General features: G+C 49.0%; 1 protein-coding gene across 11 annotated transcripts in view; it reads right to left on the bottom strand.

The window, feature by feature from the left end:
* Positions 1-2,442: 2,442 nt before the first annotated feature.
* EHBP1 (EH domain binding protein 1) overlaps positions 2,443-15,480 on the bottom strand; it is a 228,173-nt gene continuing 215,135 nt past the window's right edge. For all 11 annotated transcript variants that reach the window (XM_062614292.1, XM_062614298.1, XM_062614297.1 and 8 more), the window contains 4 exons: positions 11,353-11,452; positions 10,130-10,203; positions 3,585-3,699; positions 2,443-3,439 (listed from right to left, as the gene is read on the bottom strand). In XM_062614292.1, the coding sequence (XP_062470276.1) occupies positions 3,349-3,439; positions 3,585-3,699; positions 10,130-10,203; positions 11,353-11,452 (380 nt within the window). In that variant the 3' untranslated portion in view covers positions 2,443-3,348. The remainder of the gene's footprint in view (positions 3,440-3,584; positions 3,700-10,129; positions 10,204-11,352; positions 11,453-15,480) is intronic.

The raw sequence follows: 15,480 nt of genomic DNA on the forward strand, positions 1-15,480 counted from the left end.
GCAAAGCATCTGCGTAACCAGCCCGGCGCCAATCCCCGGCCGCTCCCCGCCTGACTGACAGCCGCCCGGGCAATGGCAGCGCAGGGCGACGGCTCCCTCCGCGTCCCCCCCCCCCCCCCCCGCCCCGCGCCGCTCCGCGCTCCCCCGCGCACCCACCGCCGACGCTCCCGACCCGACCCCGGCGGCGCGGAGAGCGGGTGTCGGAGCCCAGCGGGTGGAGCGGGGCTGGGGGTGAGCGCGCAGGGCCCCGCGTAACCTCCGTGGGGGTGCAGAGGACGGGTGGGAATGCTTGGAGAAGTTGTGCGGGGGGAGCCGCTGCGCGCCCGCGCAGCTCGGCCCCTTCCCCCGGCACCCCCGTGCGCTGCTCCGAGCCCGCCGTCAGCGGGACCGCGGAAAAGTTTCGGCGGCCGCCTGGGGAGGCGCGGAGGGCGCTGCTGGAGGCGGGGATGTTGCAGGGAGTAGCGGGGAGCGGCGGGGAGCCGGGGGAAGAGGGCTACCGGCCCCCCCCCCCCCCCCCGTGTCTGGAGACTCGCCCAAACTTTGTGCTTTAAAATAAGAATAAAGAAGCAGCGGCCGCACCTTTACTGCGAGTCCCGCGTTCAGCGGCTGCTCCGCGCCAAGGGGGGCCCGGGAGCGGCGGGGAGCGGGAGTTTGGAAGGGGTTGGACGGGACGGGACTCACCGCTCCGCACCGCTCCGCGCAGCCTGACTCTTTCCCCGCAGCGACGGCGACAGCGGAGCGGAGCGACCGGCGGGCGGAGAAGTGGGGAACGCGGAGCGCGGCGGTGCAGCCGAGCGGGCGGCGGAGCGGCCCCGGCCCCGGCTTTTGTTGGGCTCCCCAAATCAACTCCCTCTAATTGCAGTGGGAGCTGAAAGCGAGCTAATGTTCAAAGGCGCTGCCCGCCGGCACCACCAAAGCGCTGGTTTCCTCCTTCCCCCCCATTTTCTTATTTTCCCCTCTCTTTTCCCCTTTTTCCCGGGCCAGGACGGAACCGTCTGATCCGGGCGGGACGGTGACGATGGGCCGAGGGGGGCAGAGAAAAGGAGGTTTACAAGCTCCTCCGCTTGCCCACAAAAGTCAGCGACACGGGCACTTCTCCCCGCAACAAAGGCGCCGCGGCCCATTCACAAAAAGCAAAGGGAGGAGGAGGAGGGAGGAGGAATGATTTAGGGGGACAGTTGCCCCCACCCTCCAGGCCCCCCTGTTTAGCCCCGGTCCCTGCGGGGCAGTTCCCGGCAGGGCTGCGTTCCCCCGCCGCCGCCCCATCACTTCTCCCGCCGGGGCAGCCCCGGTCCTGGCGGCCAGCGGCCGCCCCCGGGGGCTCCCTCCCCACACCGGGAGATCTATGCCTCCCCCCCCAAACCCACCCGCAACCACCGCGGCTGCCCAGCACCCCCCCTGCGGGCACCTCCCCGCCGGCTCTGCCGGGACTGCGGGCAGGGCGGGCGCGGGGCTCGCCGCCCCCCGAGGGGTCGGTCCCGGCTCTCTCCGGCCCCCCCCCGTCCCGTCCCCTCCGCCGGACGGAGCTGCGCCCTCCCCGCTGCGCCCAGGTAAGGTCGGGGCTGCGGGCGGGGGCTGGGCTGCTGCTGAGGGGGGGGCAGGCGGGACAGCTCGGGCAGGACACGGGATGGGAGCGGAGGGCACACTCACACGCACACTCACACACTTATTTTCCCCTCAACCCGGGGGCTGAGTTACTTTTCTCGCGTTAAAGACAGACAAGCACCGGCCCCGCGGGGTATCGGGGTGTGATGTGCGACCGGGACCCCCCCCCTCCCGGAGCTTCGGGCTCAGCAGCTCCCGGTGCTCCCCGGGCAGGCAGCACCGCGGTCTTTGCCGCGCTCCCCTCTCCGCTCCCCTCCGCTGCTCCCCGCGACCGTGGACCTCCCCCCCCCATCTGTATTGTTGTGATTAGGCCGAGGGCCCTCCCCGCATCCCCCCCAACTTCTCACGGGACCAAACCCACCGGCGGGCACCGGCACAGCCCGCGGCCCGCCTGCCGCCCACCCAAGGCCGGGCGCCCCGTCCTCCCCGGGTGAGGTTTTGGTGGGAGCGGGTCGCAGTTGCACCCGGAGCCTCCGGCGATGCTGGGGTCCGGGGGTACCTCCCAGCCGGCAACCGAGCCCCTGCAGGGTTTGGGCTCCCTCCGGCCCCGCTTCCCGCGGGTGCGCTCCTTGCGCGGCAGCGGCTTCGCCCGCGCCGGGAGCATCGGCCCCGTCGGGAGAAGTTTCGCTTCCCCCTCCGCGAGCTGCGTTTTATTAAAAGCAAACGAAAAACTTTTCCCTCTGGTGGGTTTCGTTGCGGTACGGGCGGAGCGGCGGGGTCCCTCTGCCCCACGCCGAGTCGGGCCCTTCCCGGGGCCCGGGACCCCCTCCCCAGCCGGCGCTGGAGGGAAGGAGGGAGGGATGGAAGGAGCACCCCAGGTAAAGAGGAACGCGGCAGTTTACGGTAAGAAAGAGTCGGCTTTTATTGAAAATCTTATATATGACTCGGTATTGTAATAAATAAACGAGACGAGCTCCACGAAGGGACGATGCGAGCGCGGGACACGCGTGGGGACACACGACGGGGGGGGGGGGGGGGGGGGCGGGCGCGGGGTGGACGCGGCCCGGGCGCAATAAATAACGCGGAGCGGCGGCCCGGGCCCGCGGGGGACGCAGGGGGAGGCACCGGGCCGGTCCCTGCCGCTCCCCGGGCTCTGCGCTGACTCCGGCGGAGGAACCCCCCGAGTAGAGCAGAGCGGCTCAGCTCTGCTCCCGGGGACATGTAAAACTGCTGAAATAAAACACTGGTAAATACAGCACATTTTTAATCATAATAACTGGGGTGGATCTGACCTAACTATAAAATGTAGGTAGCTTATTAAGTATTACATATGGCAGGACTAGATGAAAACGTTCCCAATGATTTTTTTTTTCCTATATCCCCCTCTCTAATCCTATTACGACAAAAACATATTTATTTCAAAACTCAGCCCTCCTCCAGCTACAGCATCCAGGACGCACTTTCTTTCTTCTGCTCCTCCGTACATCTCCGGCACCGCCGCACACACGGGGGCTCGGCGATTCCGTTTCAAAGCCTTTCGGCAGGAGAGCTGAGCCCACACGGAAACCCTGGCACAACGCGAGATCGCTTGAGTGGAAACCAAAAAACAACGGAGCGGGGCCCGGCGCAGCCTAGATCTGGCCTAAGAAAATGGAAAAAGTTTTAATTTTTTTTTCCCTTTTCAAAACATTTTTTCCTTTTTTTTTTTCCTTTTTTTTTGTTTCCTTTCCAGTCTCCTGTCGGCATTTTAAAAACGTAAGAAAGAGCCGCGCTGTGATTTTGCCACCGCCGCGGGAAGGCCGCTCACTGGAGGACGCATTTCTCTTCCTTCTTGGCCATCTTGCCTTTGTTTTGCTCGAGGGTCCTCTCCAAATGCTCGTCCTCTTCCTCGGCCCTGCGGAAAGAGGCGGCGGGAGGCGCGGTGAGGGGCTGCGCGGCCGCAACGACACCCGGCCACGGCCACAGCGCCCGCGGACTCGTCACAAACTTCCCGTGGAGAAGGGGACCCCCCCCCTCCCCAGCTCGTTCTCCCGACTCACTGCTTCTCCTGGGCGTCCAGGTCCCTGACCAGCGCGTCCCGTTTGTTAACGAGAATAACGAGTTCGTCCAGCAGAAGCTGCTCTCGCCTCTTCTGCGCCTCCGTCTTCTGCCAGTCTGCGGGAGAAAACCGAAACACGCACACACCGGTCAGCGGCTGCCGGGGAGCAAGGCACGGTACAGCTCGGTACGGCCCGGCCCGGCCCGGCCGTGCCGCTCTCCCCAGCGGGCAGTACCGCAGAGCCAAGCACAACCCGCCGGTGTTTCGCCTCCCCGTCACCCGGCCTGGGAGAGCTCAGAGGCGACTTTGGGGTTGTTTGGGTTCCCTGCCCCTTTTATTTGTTTTGTTTCTTTCGTTTTATTATTATTATCATCATCATCAACAACAACTTTTCCTTTCACGACTGTTTCTCCTGGACGGGCACCGACATTTACTAAGTTTTCCCTCCTAGGAGCAAAGCCCCGTTTCCCTACATCCCGGCTCTCTTCTTCGCTAATTCCTCGCTTGCTCTGAGCAGCCGGAGGAATCTCACACTGAGCACCATATGCTTCGCAGTAACTTTAAAAGCAGGTATCAGTTAATTAGCATTTTCCGCTTTGAAGTAAAAATACACTTGCTACAGAGTAGCGCGGGGCCAGCTTCCACACACACACACACACACACACCCTCCCCCGAGCGCTGGCCCGCAGCGGAGCCCGGGGCCGCCCCGCTTTTCCCAAAGGGATTTTTCCCGGCCCCGCATGCCGGAGCCCCCCGGGGCCGCCCCGCAGCCTCCGGCCCTCCAGCCGGTCCGTAAGGGCTTGTCGCTGTCAGTCAAGGCCCGGCCGTCCCCGCCTCCCTCATTAAGAAGGTAAACAATGAAAAGCAGGAGCAGGAGATGATGAGGGAGATAGGAGGACAAATGAGGAGCGGGGAGGGAAAGAGGACACCGGCTCCAAAAAACCCCATAACCCACCACCGGGAGAAGCCGTCGCCACCGGCCCGGCAGTGTTCCCCCCCCCCCCCTTTTCCCCTTCCTCCTTCTCCTCCCCGGCCGCGCTTTCCGAAGGCGAAGGGGAGAGAGGGTGCAGTCCTTTTGGCTTTCTCCCCGCGCTCTCCATTGCCCTGGGCGATCATGTTAAAACTCACATGGCTGGTGCTTATTCAGATAACCCGAACAATGCTCACCACCGGTTACCATGTGAATCTTCACAAACCCCGCAAGAATGCGGTGGTTCAAATCCCCCTGACCCCCCTCCAAAGCCAAATTTATTCAAGACAGCAAACCGCTCAGAAGCTGTATGAAAGCAAGTGGTGCTAGAGGGAATTCAGCCTTGTATTTACAAATTAAAAATTAGATGCATCATCATGCAATAAAGGTTGGGAGAGCGGCAGAGAGGCAGGAATGTACAACCGCTTTTATCGCGCCCTCGCCGTCCGCCTGGGCCCACGAGTGAGTGACGGGTCCCCACGCACGCAGGGAAGACCCCCACCGACACGTGTGTGCGGGCACACTCGGCAGAGGAGAACATGCATGGAAGGCTCTCGCAAGCTGGGAGCCCTTCCCTGAGCATCGGCCTGCCTAGGAACTGCCAAAACTTCTCAGGAGTTTTTTTCTCTTTCTTTTCCTCCTTTTTCTCCCTATTTTCCTTTCTTTCCTTCCTTTTCTTCCTCTTTTTCTCTTTTAAATGTGTTGCTTCCCGTTGCTAAGGAAATGATTTTCCAGGTGTACACAGATAAGAACTGAAGCTACTAGCCAAAATCACCGGTAATCTAAGCCATTCCTCCAGCGACAAAGCTGCTTTAATTTGGGTAGCAACCTTTTAGGTGCTAATTCTCGAGGCAGTCTCTCGAGTTCCATCGCTGTTTATCCCCTTCGCTCCGTCTGGAGACGGCTCCTTTGGTTCAACCCGTTTAAAACACACCGCTCTGCACCTCTGCAAGCCCGAGCTTTCCAAAACCGGAGGGTTTCCCCCATAAATATAAAGCCCCTGTGTGTGCAACGCAAACTCAGCGTAACAAAACCCTCTTGCAAAGGGCAACAGCAGTGAGGCAGGCAGAAAAGGAGAGGCTTGGTAGAGAATTTCACCATGGTTTTGCTGCCTGCAGATGTGGTCCCCAACCTTCCCCCAGGTTTTGCTGACGATTGTGTGGAGACCTGGGCTCCCCAACACATCTGGGCAGAGGAAGCTCTGGATGAGAAAGGACCTGAAATCCACCGCCTCTACCTGGACTTTAATTATTTTGCAATTTTGATGGTTTTCACTTGGGTGAAAAACTCTTGATTTTTAAAACTAACTTTTGCTTTCTCTCTTTCTGTCTCTTTTTTTCTTTCCTTTTTCCTTTCATTTTTTTTTCTCTTTCTTTCCTTCTTCATCCCCCACTTTTGCTGTTTCAGCAGCAATTTAAGCTTTCAAACAGCAAACACCAGTCAAAATACTTCAGTGCAAGTTTCGCTCAGTCCTTTATTATTTTTCTCTAAGTCTCTTTCTAAGCACTATGTTTTTTGTTGTCCCATCTTGTAGCCCCGTGGGGTAAATAACGTCATATTAGGACTTCACGGAACAAAACCGGGCTTTTTTGTTCCTGCATTTGTTTATTATTAGCGTTGAAATAAGCTATGGGAAAACTTGCTGGCAGAAATATTCCCTTGCATTTTTGTTTTGTTTCCTAGAAAAGGAGCCTGATTCCCCCCCTCATTCCCGCTCCCCAAATACAGTCAAGCAGCAGTTGGTTGAAAGGGGAACTAGTGCAAAGTATTCAAATAACATTTCCTATGTGATTACATTGCGATTTTGTTTTATCCAACAAAACATTGCAGGGCAGCACTTTCGGGAAGCATCCCCACATTTAAAAAAGCAACTGTGCTCAAGTTTGATTCCTACCTGTTGTGCCTTTTAAGCCAGGATTACCTATAGCACCTGTCACATACACTTACCCAGCCTGACTGCAGCTCTGGGAAGCTACAATATGGGCTGTGATTAATTTGAAGATTTCAGAATAATACTGTTATAAAAGCTACACTCTGGACAAAAATAGGATTAAGCTCTGAGGCTGTATATGAGCTAAAAGTGTTGAAAGCTAAAGCCCCCCATGCTACCGCTTGCAACAGGCAGTTTAAAATGACAAGAGTTTGCTAAATTCACTTCGAAGTAGAAATGTTTTCAATTATTCATCTTCATTGACTTCACATTGTCTTTTTTACCCCCACCCTCTCCTCTCAAACTGATAATTACTTTGAGCAAACAGGCGGCTGGTTCCCATAGAAATGCTTTAATAGAAATGGTCGAAAGTTCTCATAGTAAAACCTTCAGCCTCGCCACTATAATAAATAAGCCCGGCACTTTGATGAAAATTAACACTAGTTTTGTAAAGAGCACATTGGGGGATTGCAGTCAGGTCTTATCTTTAGTTCCAGTCAACTAGCAATCCTGAAAGAGTTTGCATCATCATCAGAGCAGGCCATTTGATAGGATTCTGCTGCTGAACCTAATCAATCTATGGAATACTGTGGCTGCGCGGTATAACAAAGCTAAAATAGATTTACAAATGGGGTTTTAGAGGATAAGCTCCTCCACAGGATTACATATTGATTTTAAATATAAAAAGCTTATCATATAAACCATAACTACAAAAATAGTGAACCTATGCATAAATCCTTTTAGAAGAGCACCCACTTCAAACTATAAGCCAAGAATAAATCAAGATGTACAAAATCCAAAAGAAGATCCATTTCTTGGGCAGAAAATGAACACACCACCCCAAGGTGTGCAAAAATGAACTTATCTTTCCCAAGGAGGCATTAAATCTTGAATGAAATAAATAAAACAGGGAGCGAGAGGAAAGGTGGCTGGAAGTAAAGCATCCCGCCGCGGACGTGGCAAAACCCAGCCTCTGAAATGCAGCACCTTGTTTACAGGAGCCGGCCCCCCAACAGCCAAAATGCCTTCCCATGGGCGCAGGTCAAAACAAACCAGTAACCTGTATTTTCTTTGGCCTATCAGGCAGGGATTTCAGGCCTCGCTCGGTCAGAGCAGTCTCAGCAGCAGAAAGAGAGGAACACTGTCTAGCCTGAAGAAGGCAGTGCCGTAGCTCTCTCTTTTATCTCTACGGCTGAACAGGGTGGGGGAAATAAAAGTATGCCTTTTTCTACCACCCTCGGTCATTCATGTGTTCCGCGTGAAGTGCTGCGACACTCCAAAAGGCCATTCAGCTGCCTGTGCCTCCATTTTAGCGGTGGCTAAGAGGACACAGGCTCCACATCACTGAACATTATAACGGTCAGCACCTCCAGACGCCAGCGCTGCCACACGCTGCCTGCACAGGCAGGGCAGGCCGGCCGCCAATAAACTGCCTTTATCTGCCATCAGCAGGCTGCTACCTTCTGCAAGGCTCTCTCTTTCTCTTTTTTTCCCCCTTTCCTGTCATCAACCAGCTAAATAAATCGGTTGATAGATTTTTAAACAGCACAGTCACGCGTGGAAGAGTTACAGCAATTTACCAAACCAGTAATTATCACCTTTCAAAGACTTTTCCCTTTAAGTTCCAGTTTGGGCTGGTGTGTTCTACCTTCCTTTTGGACAAACAAACCTGTCCTCTCCTGTCACAGATAGATTTTTTTTTCTCTCCTTGCCCATATATTCCAGGTTTGGAATTGGTGCCGGTAAAAGTGAGATGTGTCTTTTCACCTCTTTAACAGAGACCAAGCGCTCACTAGCAATGAGCTAAACGGCCTTGGAGCACTGTTCAGGCAGCCCATGCTTCTTTGGGGAAATCACACTATAAATGGTGTGGTTTTACTGGTGCTTCCCAGAAGGTGCTTATTGGCACCCCAGTGTATGTTGGACACAGAAAGCAATACAGTGCTGACACACACATCAAGAGGCGCGGTGTCACAAATGTGTATCTTGTGGGTTTGCAGTTATTTTCTTGGGAGAGTTTCTCCTTTAGTATGTTTTTTGGGTAAATGCAGATAGCTGCTAAAAGTTCTCACAGACTAATAACAACCTTACCGAGGGTTAAAATGTTAAATGTGGACTTTGCTGTATAAATAATAGAAGGAAATCACCGACCTCCAGCACTTTGGTTTTCTCCCTAAATCCCTGTTTATGATGTCACCAGTAGCACACACAAAAATAAAGGAATTGAAAAAAAAAGAGGACTTTCGTGGGTTTTGGTATCCTTCTCTGAACTTATAAAGAAGAAAATAAAGGAGAGATTTTTGTTCAAGTCAAGTCAGTGTGTGAATGGCACGGGCTGTGAGACATTCAAAGGCTGCTGCTAGGATGTTCCAAGACAGCAAAAGGAAGGAAGAGGCAGTTAAACACTGAGATTTTGGATTTAAATACAGTATCTGTTAGCTCCTCTCTGGTTTTAAAGTATTTAATGCTTTAAATATTTAACTAGTATGATTCCCAATTAATCCGGCCTGTCTCTGCACAAAGCAATGTGTATATTTATGATTCAAGTTTATCCAAGAATACAGTGGAAGTAGCCTTATGCAAAAAATATATCCACAGATGGAGAGATATGAAAAAGCTACCTGAAACCTGCTGCTTTTTTCCTACAAACTTATGCTCCCAGCGAAGTCTCCAAACTAATTAGAATTGATTTATTATGGATCAGGTACCTTATCAGGTGAAGAAAGAAATTACCATGGACAGTCAAAGGGTTGAGAGGTCAATACAGAATAGCAAAATCAATTTGCATTGATTAGACAAAAGGTCCATTTTACAGAGCCCAAAGGATTAACTTTAAAGCAAACATCTTTGAACTATAAGACAGCATTTGTGACTGAGAGGTATAAGCGGTGCAGCATTAGAAAACACTTAAGATATTTAAATAAGAAAATAATGCAAGCAATGGTTTAAGCTATCTGGATGTTTATTTTTTATTATGAATCATCCCCAGGATTATTGTACAATTCACTTGAAAGCCCTATGGAAAGGATGCAATTGTTTCATTTATCCCGCGTGTCAATCTTCCCGTGAGTTTTCATTCAGGTAAGGTGACTAAACTCGGGAGAGTTGCAGAGAAGGGAGAAAATCTGTGCAAAGGATCGCACTAATCCTGGTGTTGCTTGCGATGAAATATTTACTTGGCAAACGTATGAGACCTCTTTTTTTTTCCCAGTGAGATACTGTTGTAACCCAGATCAGAAAGACTAAGAGGAAGGAGGCTCCCTTCTGCGGGTTACCCCTTCCATTTTCTGCGGCACTGAAAGCAGCTCAGTGCTGCAGGAAAGCCAGGAGAACATGACTGCAACAAAAGTAATAAACCCTGGACAAATATTCTTTACCTCCTCCTTATTTTGTTTTCAAAGTTTATTCCAATGAGACAATATTTCTTTGTCCCATACATTAAGACTTTTATTTTCTCCCCCTGAATACAACTTAAGAATGGGACTGCAGATCCAGCATATTCGCTGTGTGCTATCACTGGAAATGATGTAAATACCAGCATTAACTCTTAACTGGGCTCCAGAAAAGCCTCCCTGTTTTGTACATTCAGATAGCCACCTTCGGCAGCAAGCATTTTCCTTCCCTCAGTACCCAGCATTGCTCTTACCTTCAATAGCGAGCATTGCTCTTAGCTCCCGGTTCAGCAGTTCGTAGCGCCTTTCTAGGTCATGTTCTTTTTCCCTAGGCAAGTTGCAAAAGTTCATCAATATGTTAATTACTAAATCATTAAACACTTAAAAGAACCTTTAACTCACATTGATTTTAGGACTCGTAACTGACTTTTCTCTTTAACTTTAAGCTACTCCAAACAAATGATACACAAACTTAAAACCTTGCTCAGGTGGTGTATTCATTCACAGGGCTTCTTCATTTTCTGTAATGTTGGCTTTAATTCCATCAGTTTAACTCTATTGTGCTACAAGACACAATTATTTAATATTCATCCTTGGAAGCGGCTGTTGTGGAATGTCCTAAGTATAACACATTCCCCGGATCTAACGAACAAATTCCAGCATCAGCCTATTCACCAAGATAATATGACACTGTAAGTATTATCCTATATACAGTCTGCCCTAATGAATAGTGAAAATTAGACAAGGGATTAGAAAGTTTAATATTTTGAAGGTAGAATCTTCTGTCAAGTTCAGACACGGCAGGAAATACATGAGCACAGGCTCTTCCCAGGGAAGTATGCAGGCATCTACACTAGGTGGCATTACTGAAAGAAATATAACCAAACTGAAAGGAGCTGGAAAAGAAGCACGGAGGGCAGAATGCCTCTAAAAACGAGCAGCATCTCCCCCCTTCCTCCCTGGTGCTAGCCAGAAAGTTTATTTGTCCTTACTTTGCAGTATCAGTGCATCATCACACTGTGACTGATTCACTAATAACCTTTCAGCAGTCCAGTGCTGCTGAACTACCAATGATGGGATTGAGGATTTCTACAAAGCAGGTAGTGACTCAGATTTTGCTCTCTCTCCAGTCTTTACCTGTCACATATGAGGCACACTCCAAATCTATTTGTGTGTTTCTAAAATGTAATTTTATTTTACTGCTGGGCCTTTGAAAATGTAACTGTGCTTAATATCTCTTTTTGTTTCTCACAGCTTTGGCTAATCTTGTGTCAGTGCATGCTTCTCATTTTCAAGTCTGAAATATGAGAAAGGCAAGTTACTCTGTGAGTTCCACAAAGCATCCACACTACTCACTTTTTCAGGGAATATATCTGAAGTCTAATGGGATGTGAGCAAAAATGTTTTGCATCTACCTGATGGGTAAATATTCCAGCAAATCATCCTTTTGTAAACACATGTGCTCATCCATACTTACAGAAGAGAAAGCTGGTTCATTCGTCTTATTAAGGCATTCTTCTTATTAACCAGCATGAACCATTCCTGCATCATAGCTTCTTCTTCTTCTGTGTTTCTTCCTGCAATCAAAAGGATTTCATTACTTAAGTGGTTATTTCCCAAACTGAGCTATTAATTTCATTTTAGGTATTGGAGCACTGGTCTCCAATACCATTGAGCATTACCAGGCATACTCTCAAACGGCAAAAATGACTACAAGTCCTGCTACACAATCCTGCTTGTTCCATAAATAAATATTTGAAAGCAGCTGATCTTCAGCATCTATTTTAGTGTTCTTTATCATGCTCATACCCTAACCCAAATAAACACCTTTTTAAAAGTACTATATCTTTTAAATTCTCCCAAAAGAGCTATATTGTTGCAATGTTCCCAAGGAAAGAAAACCTTGCTGCTTGAAGATGCCTGGTCATCAAAGGCTTCCAAACACAAAAACAATCCTTGTGGGCAAGATCTACTCCACCCATGCAAACCCAGCACAGTCAGGATGACGTGGCAGGGATGAAAGTAACTGCAGAGGACTTGGTAATCCTGAACCCTTGGCCAAGGCATGGGCACCTGTGCTTATGGCTAATCTTCCAGATGATGCGCTGGAAAGAGCTGCTTCTCTTCTCAACCTGCTATGAAAGGGAACATCTGCACAAATACAAGTGACTTTGGGGTCTGGGTGCCTAAGGGTCCTCGTATGAGTATTCATGGACAAGCATCCTTTCTCCCCGCCGATGTCCATCACTGTGTCCCAGGCACGATGAGGATCGGGACCTTCATAGCCTACCTGCAGGCAGTGCTACGCTCTACCAGGCTCTGTAAGACTCCCTGTTAGCACATCTGCACCATCGGGGGGAAAGGCAGACAAGCAGCTTCTTTGCACACAGCAGGGCCATTCAGCTGAATTCCACTCTCTCTGACCTCAGAGACTAAGAGAAACCTCACCGAAGTCCTATGTGGACACTGTGCCTCTGTGGTGACCTGCCACTCTCATCTCTCAAGTTGAGCTGAGGAGCAAAGTTTACATGGTCCTCATTGAATTATGAAACTCACATATTTCTCATGGTTAAAATTAATCTGGGAAGAAACTTGCAATATGGCAAAGGAGCGGAGCTGGGTCTTCTGAATGCTGCCCCCAGCTCTGACACTGCTTCCCTGGGAAACTGTGGGCAGACCTCTGAGGAGTTTCAGTGCCTATGTGTGTAATATGGGGACAATCACCAGTACCCATCTCGCAAGGGTGCTAAAACTTAGTTCTTTGGTGTTTGCTAAGTGTTTTGAAATCTCGAATGCAAGGTGCTGGTATGCTTGGGGAAGCTATCTTTACTAACTTAAACCACAGGATCCCTAGTTGCAGAAAAGCAATTTCCAGCACCAGAAGCTGGAAATACACCAGAAAAAATATTGTTTTGCTCTAGAAGAAAGCTTTCAATTTCTGGACGGGAGCGTTTGAAATGCTTGCACGTACGTGCCTGCCATGCACATGTTCCCACCCCGATGCCACGGTAGTGTGCAAGCCCAGATCTGCAGGGAGAATCACCTCCTCACCTGGCTATGACCCTGCTGCGTGCAAGGAAAGGTCACCAGCCTTCTCCAAACTGCCTGATCCCCCCCACTGTGGCCTATGGGCTTTGTGCATCCACACAAGGGAAAGAAAATATGAACAGGGAAATGGGTCAGCTTGGGGTGAGATGGTGGACCCATGCAGTAAGAATAAGGTACACCATCTGGCATGTTCTCCTTTCTGATGTGAGACATCCCTCCATATTCACTTATCACCCTGGGAAACTCCTGGTTGACAAAACTGTTCCTGAAAGCATGCTTTTAGGGTACATGATTTGCTAGCAGTGAGATGGGAAGGGCAGAGCATCCTGAAGCAGGGATGGCCATGCAGCCCTTTTCCAAGCAGAAGAAGCAGAGTCCAGCTCCTGGATGACTGGAGCAATGCAGGAAGAAATTTCTCATGTAGAAATGCTCTCCACCAAGACCTCCACTTCTGGTTTTGTGCAGACATTATTACACCATGGCATTTACAATAATATTCAGCAGTTCAGCACTCCCCCAAAGAGGATTAAAACGCATAGGTATACTTTGCTGTTAAGTTACAGATCAAAGGTGCTGCTGTGTTGGTCCATCTAATAGGGTCTGCTTTTAGAAGTAGAGGGTAACCAATATTAAAAACCTTTTGTTGGCATGCACCAAGTAGCTGAAATTTATTTAGGGGAGAGGGCAATAAAAAGGGGATAACTTGTTCTTTTTAATCTGCAAAATGACCAGTCTATTCTGTGACGCACAAGATTGCCACATTGCCAAGCTGCTGGTGAAAAAAGTTCTTGTAACCAGATATATCTGGCTATTTTTTCATCAATTTATGACAGTAAATTTGTGGGTTTTGGGGTGGTCTGGGATCTCCGGCTAAAAGGTGCCATTATAAATGCAAGCTCTTGCACGCCTTGAAAAAGAAATGGGAGACGGAAACGTTTCAAAGGAGTCTGACTCAGTGGTGGACCTGAACTTGAATTTCACGCCATGTAATCTCAGGGTGAGGACTCAAACTTGAGATAAAACCTTCTTTCTATTAACGCATTCCTCCTAAATAAAGTTAGCTGCAACATGTAATGAGAAAAGATGTAGGTAAAGCTTGGAGCTGGCGAGTCCGATCTGAACAGGTGCCTCTTGCTGCCACCAAAACACACGCACTATCCATGGAATAGGCTGGTTTAAAAGTGAGTTAACAAAGTCTTGATTGTTTTTACAGAATTTTTAATCTGTTTTTGTATTCGCTTTGGACCCATGTGATGCCCTGACACCGGTCATGTGATATCGGCTGCGATAGGCACAAATCCCCGGGCAGCAACAAAAGAAGAAAGAGTAAAAAAGAAAAAGCTGAGAAAAAGCTTGCAATTTGGAAAAAGGCCAATTGTACCCCGGCGAAGGCCTTTTTGATCAGTGAAATGACACATGTGTGAAATAGTAATAGCAGTCAATGCTGATATTTTATGTGTTGACCATCAGCTTTTAAATTCTTGCGCATGGAGCCGAAACAGATTCTTCCCAGGCAAGCAAAATAAAGATGAACTCCCATATATAAGAAATTTAAATAACTCTTTTCAGCAAATGCATTACTATCAGAGCATTACCACTTGCCCCCCCGCCCTTGGTGGAAGGATGCACACGAAACACTTTCAACAAAGAAAAACTGAGTGTTGCCACTGCAGCGCTACTGCAAGGCTAAATTCACGTTTGCAATTTTGAAATAAAAAATAACAGAAAAAGCCTTTTTTCAACACAGTTTCACTCTGCAAAATGCTGCTGCTGCTGGGGAGGGGCTTGTTTCCACTTTGCAAGTGTAAAAGAAGTATTGAATTGACTTGCTATGAATGCTCGAAAATTAGAATTGGGAAAATATCTGTGTTGTTCTCAGGGGAAAAAAAAAATACTGTACAGAATATTTAAATGAAGCAAAAACCATGTTTGGGAACAAATCGATCCCATGCATGCAAACCCCTTATCTGGGCCAGTACAAGATGATGAAAATCTATTAATAGCCGACAGATCTTAAACTTATATTTTTTCCACAATACATGCATTACACTATTGTTTTTGATAAAAAAACAACAACAACAACAACAACAAAACCCTTTTAAAGCTAGTAAGTTGGACCATTACAAATTAATCCTGACTTTAATAACTGGTTAAAGACCCCTTCAGCTTTATAAGTAACAAAAAATATTAAAGCCTGTGATCACAGCGAGCTTTTCTCATTTCTCCTCTAACCATTTGTTATTTAATCCAATACTAGTAATCCAATTTGTCCATCAGACTTTTAAAGGGCAGAATGCAACTTCCCCAGCTTAGACACTTTTCAAAGTACAATATATTTTTCAAATGAATGCTGGATGTTTCATTTTTTCCCCAACTGTTCCTAGCTCTAATGTATGAGGAAAAAAAGAACAAGATGAACATTGTTCGTACTGATTAAGTAAGAGCTCATTAAAGAGCTGTCAGTGCCGTACTTTGAATATGCATGAAGCATATAATCAGATCTAGTACCGTCACTAGAGGAGAATACGGTAAGTACAAAGGATTGATTTAATTACTT

This window comes from Pezoporus occidentalis, unplaced genomic scaffold, assembly GCF_034315485.1.
Source record: "Pezoporus occidentalis ecotype Australia unplaced genomic scaffold, CSIRO_AGI_Poc_V1 ctg175, whole genome shotgun sequence".
NCBI lineage: Eukaryota > Metazoa > Chordata > Aves > Psittaciformes > Psittacidae > Pezoporus > Pezoporus occidentalis.